A 3,614-nucleotide genomic window follows, 5' to 3' on the forward strand; every position below is an offset into this window, starting at 1 on the left:
CTAGGACACTGACATGTGGGAGTAACGAAAACGGAAAGGGTGGGAACGAGTTTAATTATAGTCACACAGACTCCTTGAATTCCAGACAATGCTTTTCTAAACTCCCTAACCCAGCCACTACTTTACAATATCCTATGGAAACCGCACTATTGGGATTGTTTACAAAACCTTACGCACTGCACTTGGAAGACATTTCGGTCCTCAATAGTGGTAGTGGGCAGCATAACGCCAATCTAAGATTAGTGTCAAACTGCCTACGAGACGCAAGTCAGGCTCTGAAACCAAGGAAATGCCAGCTACTGCAATGCTCGTCCACTTTCTGGGATAAACTGTCTCTTTGGATGGGTTGACATTTACTGAAGCCTGTAAAAATAAGTGAGTACCCAGCCAATAATAACTAATCGAACGGGACCTCGTACTTGTTTGGATCTGCCAGGTTACTACAGGCATTTGTTTGAAGGTTGTGTCAAGGTCACAGAATAAAAGCAGGCAAAAAGAATCTCTGTTTGAGTAAAGAGCATGATAAATCGTGTAAAAAAGTGAGGCAAATACTCCGCTTTGCACAGATTCCAGCACTGTGTAAAAGAAGGCATGCCAGCTGTGCACCGGTACAGATAATCGCGAACATAGGAAATGCATGACAGAGAATTCCGATGACGCCTCGGCTACTAGAATCGCGACTATTACCTATATCACACTTGATACAAATATGACATTATGCTACATTCAATCCTAATAATTATGCGCTAAATCAAACAGAACATTGGCTTTTAAAAAACATTACCAATTCGTGTGCATGGACAATTATTTCTGCCAAGGCACTCCGCTTTCACTTGTGGCATGACAAATACAAATGCATAGGCTTTGACTGCTTTCTTATGTTTGTTGAACTCTTTCTTTATCATGACCAAAATGCTGCATTAATGGAAACAGTGCCACTCATGCCTAAGAACATCAACAAACAAATCGAGGTCATCCGGTCTCAAGTGCTTGAACGTTGACATATACCTAAATAGAAAGCGTGCTTGTGCATTATGTAATATGGCAAATGGCTAGGCGAAATATGCAACTGTTGCTTTCTTTTAATGGCCATCCAACTCCAATCAATGTATTTATATCAATAAATTTTAAAAACATCTACAGTGCATGCCAGCACTCTTCTGTGCAAATAACATTTGCGCTGTGCAAATAAAATATATGACTGTTCACTATTAATTTGTTTCGAAAAATTCTGTCATATCTGCTAGGTATCCCACTGTTGCAAATTGCCTCTATATTCTTCATCATGTTCTTAACTTAAAATCTACAACATACAGGAGTTGACTTGGTTAAATAAGAAAAGGAAGTTGCTTACTTTCTTGTCAGCTTTGGAGCCTAGTCTTTCACTACAGGTATTACAACTGCAGGTCCTACGGAAAATTCACACAAGCACTAGGGTGCAGTTCTGCCTAAGCCATTCTTATTATCATTACAAACTGCAAATCCCAGTCGAGTAATCTATTTTTGAGACAATGTTCCAGTGAGAAACAACTGTGTATGTTATCATGATCGCTACACAACAGATACATGCGATTGAAAATGACCAATTTTGAAAAACGACACAAATGTACTGCCATAGTGTGAAATTGCTGATTAATAAATAATACGCCATTAGTAATTCTATCGCAGAAGCCACTTGAAAGCGTCTTTTCTCACTTCATCCTAGCGTATTTAACTGGCAAAATCTGTTTACATTAAATATCAAATTGCAGCTTATTTTGTGCATCCTTTATTTCGCTTCCCTACATTCAGGTTTCCCCGGTGGTCTGGACAAAACCTTTCTATTTTCTTCTTTTTAACATGGTGCTAATACAAAATCCCAGTTTATTTGTCTCCTATGGAAACCGCACTATTGGGATTGTTTACAAAACCTTACGCACTGCACTTGGAAGACATTTCGGTCCTCAATAGTGGTAGTGGGCAGCATAACGCCAATCTAAGATTAGTGTCAAACTGCCTACGAGACGCAAGTCAGGCTCTGAAACCAAGGAAATGCCAGCTACTGCAATGCTCGTCCACTTTCTGGGATAAACTGTCTCTTTGGATGGGTTGACATTTACTGAAGCCTGTAAAAATAAGTGAGTACCCAGCCAATAATAACTAATCGAACGGGACCTCGTACTTGTTTGGATCTGCCAGGTTACTACAGGCATTTGTTTGAAGGTTGTGTCAAGGTCACAGAATAAAAGCAGGCAAAAAGAATCTCTGTTTGAGTAAAGAGCATGATAAATCGTGTAAAAAAGTGAGGCAAATACTCCGCTTTGCACAGATTCCAGCACTGTGTAAAAGAAGGCATGCCAGCTGTGCACCGGTACAGATAATCGCGAACATAGGAAATGCATGACAGAGAATTCCGATGACGCCTCGGCTACTAGAATCGCGACTATTACCTATATCACACTTGATACAAATATGACATTATGCTACATTCAATCCTAATAATTATGCGCTAAATCAAACAGAACATTGGCTTTTAAAAAACATTACCAATTCGTGTGCATGGACAATTATTTCTGCCAAGGCACTCCGCTTTCACTTGTGGCATGACAAATACAAATGCATAGGCTTTGACTGCTTTCTTATGTTTGTTGAACTCTTTCTTTATCATGACCAAAATGCTGCATTAATGGAAACAGTGCCACTCATGCCTAAGAACATCAACAAACAAATCGAGGTCATCCGGTCTCAAGTGCTTGAACGTTGACATATACCTAAATAGAAAGCGTGCTTGTGCATTATGTAATATGGCAAATGGCTAGGCGAAATATGCAACTGTTGCTTTCTTTTAATGGCCATCCAACTCCAATCAATGTATTTATATCAATAAATTTTAAAAACATCTACAGTGCATGCCAGCACTCTTCTGTGCAAATAACATTTGCGCTGTGCAAATAAAATATATGACTGTTCACTATTAATTTGTTTCGAAAAATTCTGTCATATCTGCTAGGTATCCCACTGTTGCAAATTGCCTCTATATTCTTCATCATGTTCTTAACTTAAAATCTACAACATACAGGAGTTGACTTGGTTAAATAAGAAAAGGAAGTTGCTTACTTTCTTGTCAGCTTTGGAGCCTAGTCTTTCACTACAGGTATTACAACTGCAGGTCCTACGGAAAATTCACACAAGCACTAGGGTGCAGTTCTGCCTAAGCCATTCTTATTATCATTACAAACTGCAAATCCCAGTCGAGTAATCTATTTTTGAGACAATGTTCCAGTGAGAAACAACTGTGTATGTTATCATGATCGCTACACAACAGATACATGCGATTGAAAATGACCAATTTTGAAAAACGACACAAATGTACTGCCATAGTGTGAAATTGCTGATTAATAAATAATACGCCATTAGTAATTCTATCGCAGAAGCCACTTGAAAGCGTCTTTTCTCACTTCATCCTAGCGTATTTAACTGGCAAAATCTGTTTACATTAAATATCAAATTGCAGCTTATTTTGTGCATCCTTTATTTCGCTTCCCTACATTCAGGTTTCCCCGGTGGTCTGGACAAAACCTTTCTATTTTCTTCTTTTTAACATGGTGCTAATACAAAATCCCAGTTTATTTGTC

The 3,614-nt window shown here is 38.7% G+C and overlaps 1 protein-coding gene across 1 annotated transcript in view; it reads left to right on the forward strand. All coding sequences in view use genetic code 11, as the record gives it.

Moving 5' to 3' along the window:
- Window positions 1-3,580, forward strand: part of EGR_03861 (hypothetical protein) — a gene marked incomplete at both ends in the record, with an annotated part of 5,840 nt that extends 2,260 nt beyond the window's left edge. The window contains 3 exons of the mRNA XM_024493110.1: window positions 1,317-1,391; window positions 3,059-3,133; window positions 3,494-3,580. Of these exons, the coding sequence (XP_024352571.1) occupies window positions 1,317-1,391; window positions 3,059-3,133; window positions 3,494-3,580 (237 nt within the window). The remainder of the gene's footprint in view (window positions 1-1,316; window positions 1,392-3,058; window positions 3,134-3,493) is intronic.
- Between the last annotated feature and the right edge of the window lie 34 nt (window positions 3,581-3,614).

The sequence above is a fragment of the Echinococcus granulosus genome, assembly GCF_000524195.1.
Source record: "Echinococcus granulosus chromosome Unknown EG_S00021, whole genome shotgun sequence".
Classification (NCBI taxonomy): domain Eukaryota; kingdom Metazoa; phylum Platyhelminthes; class Cestoda; order Cyclophyllidea; family Taeniidae; genus Echinococcus; species Echinococcus granulosus.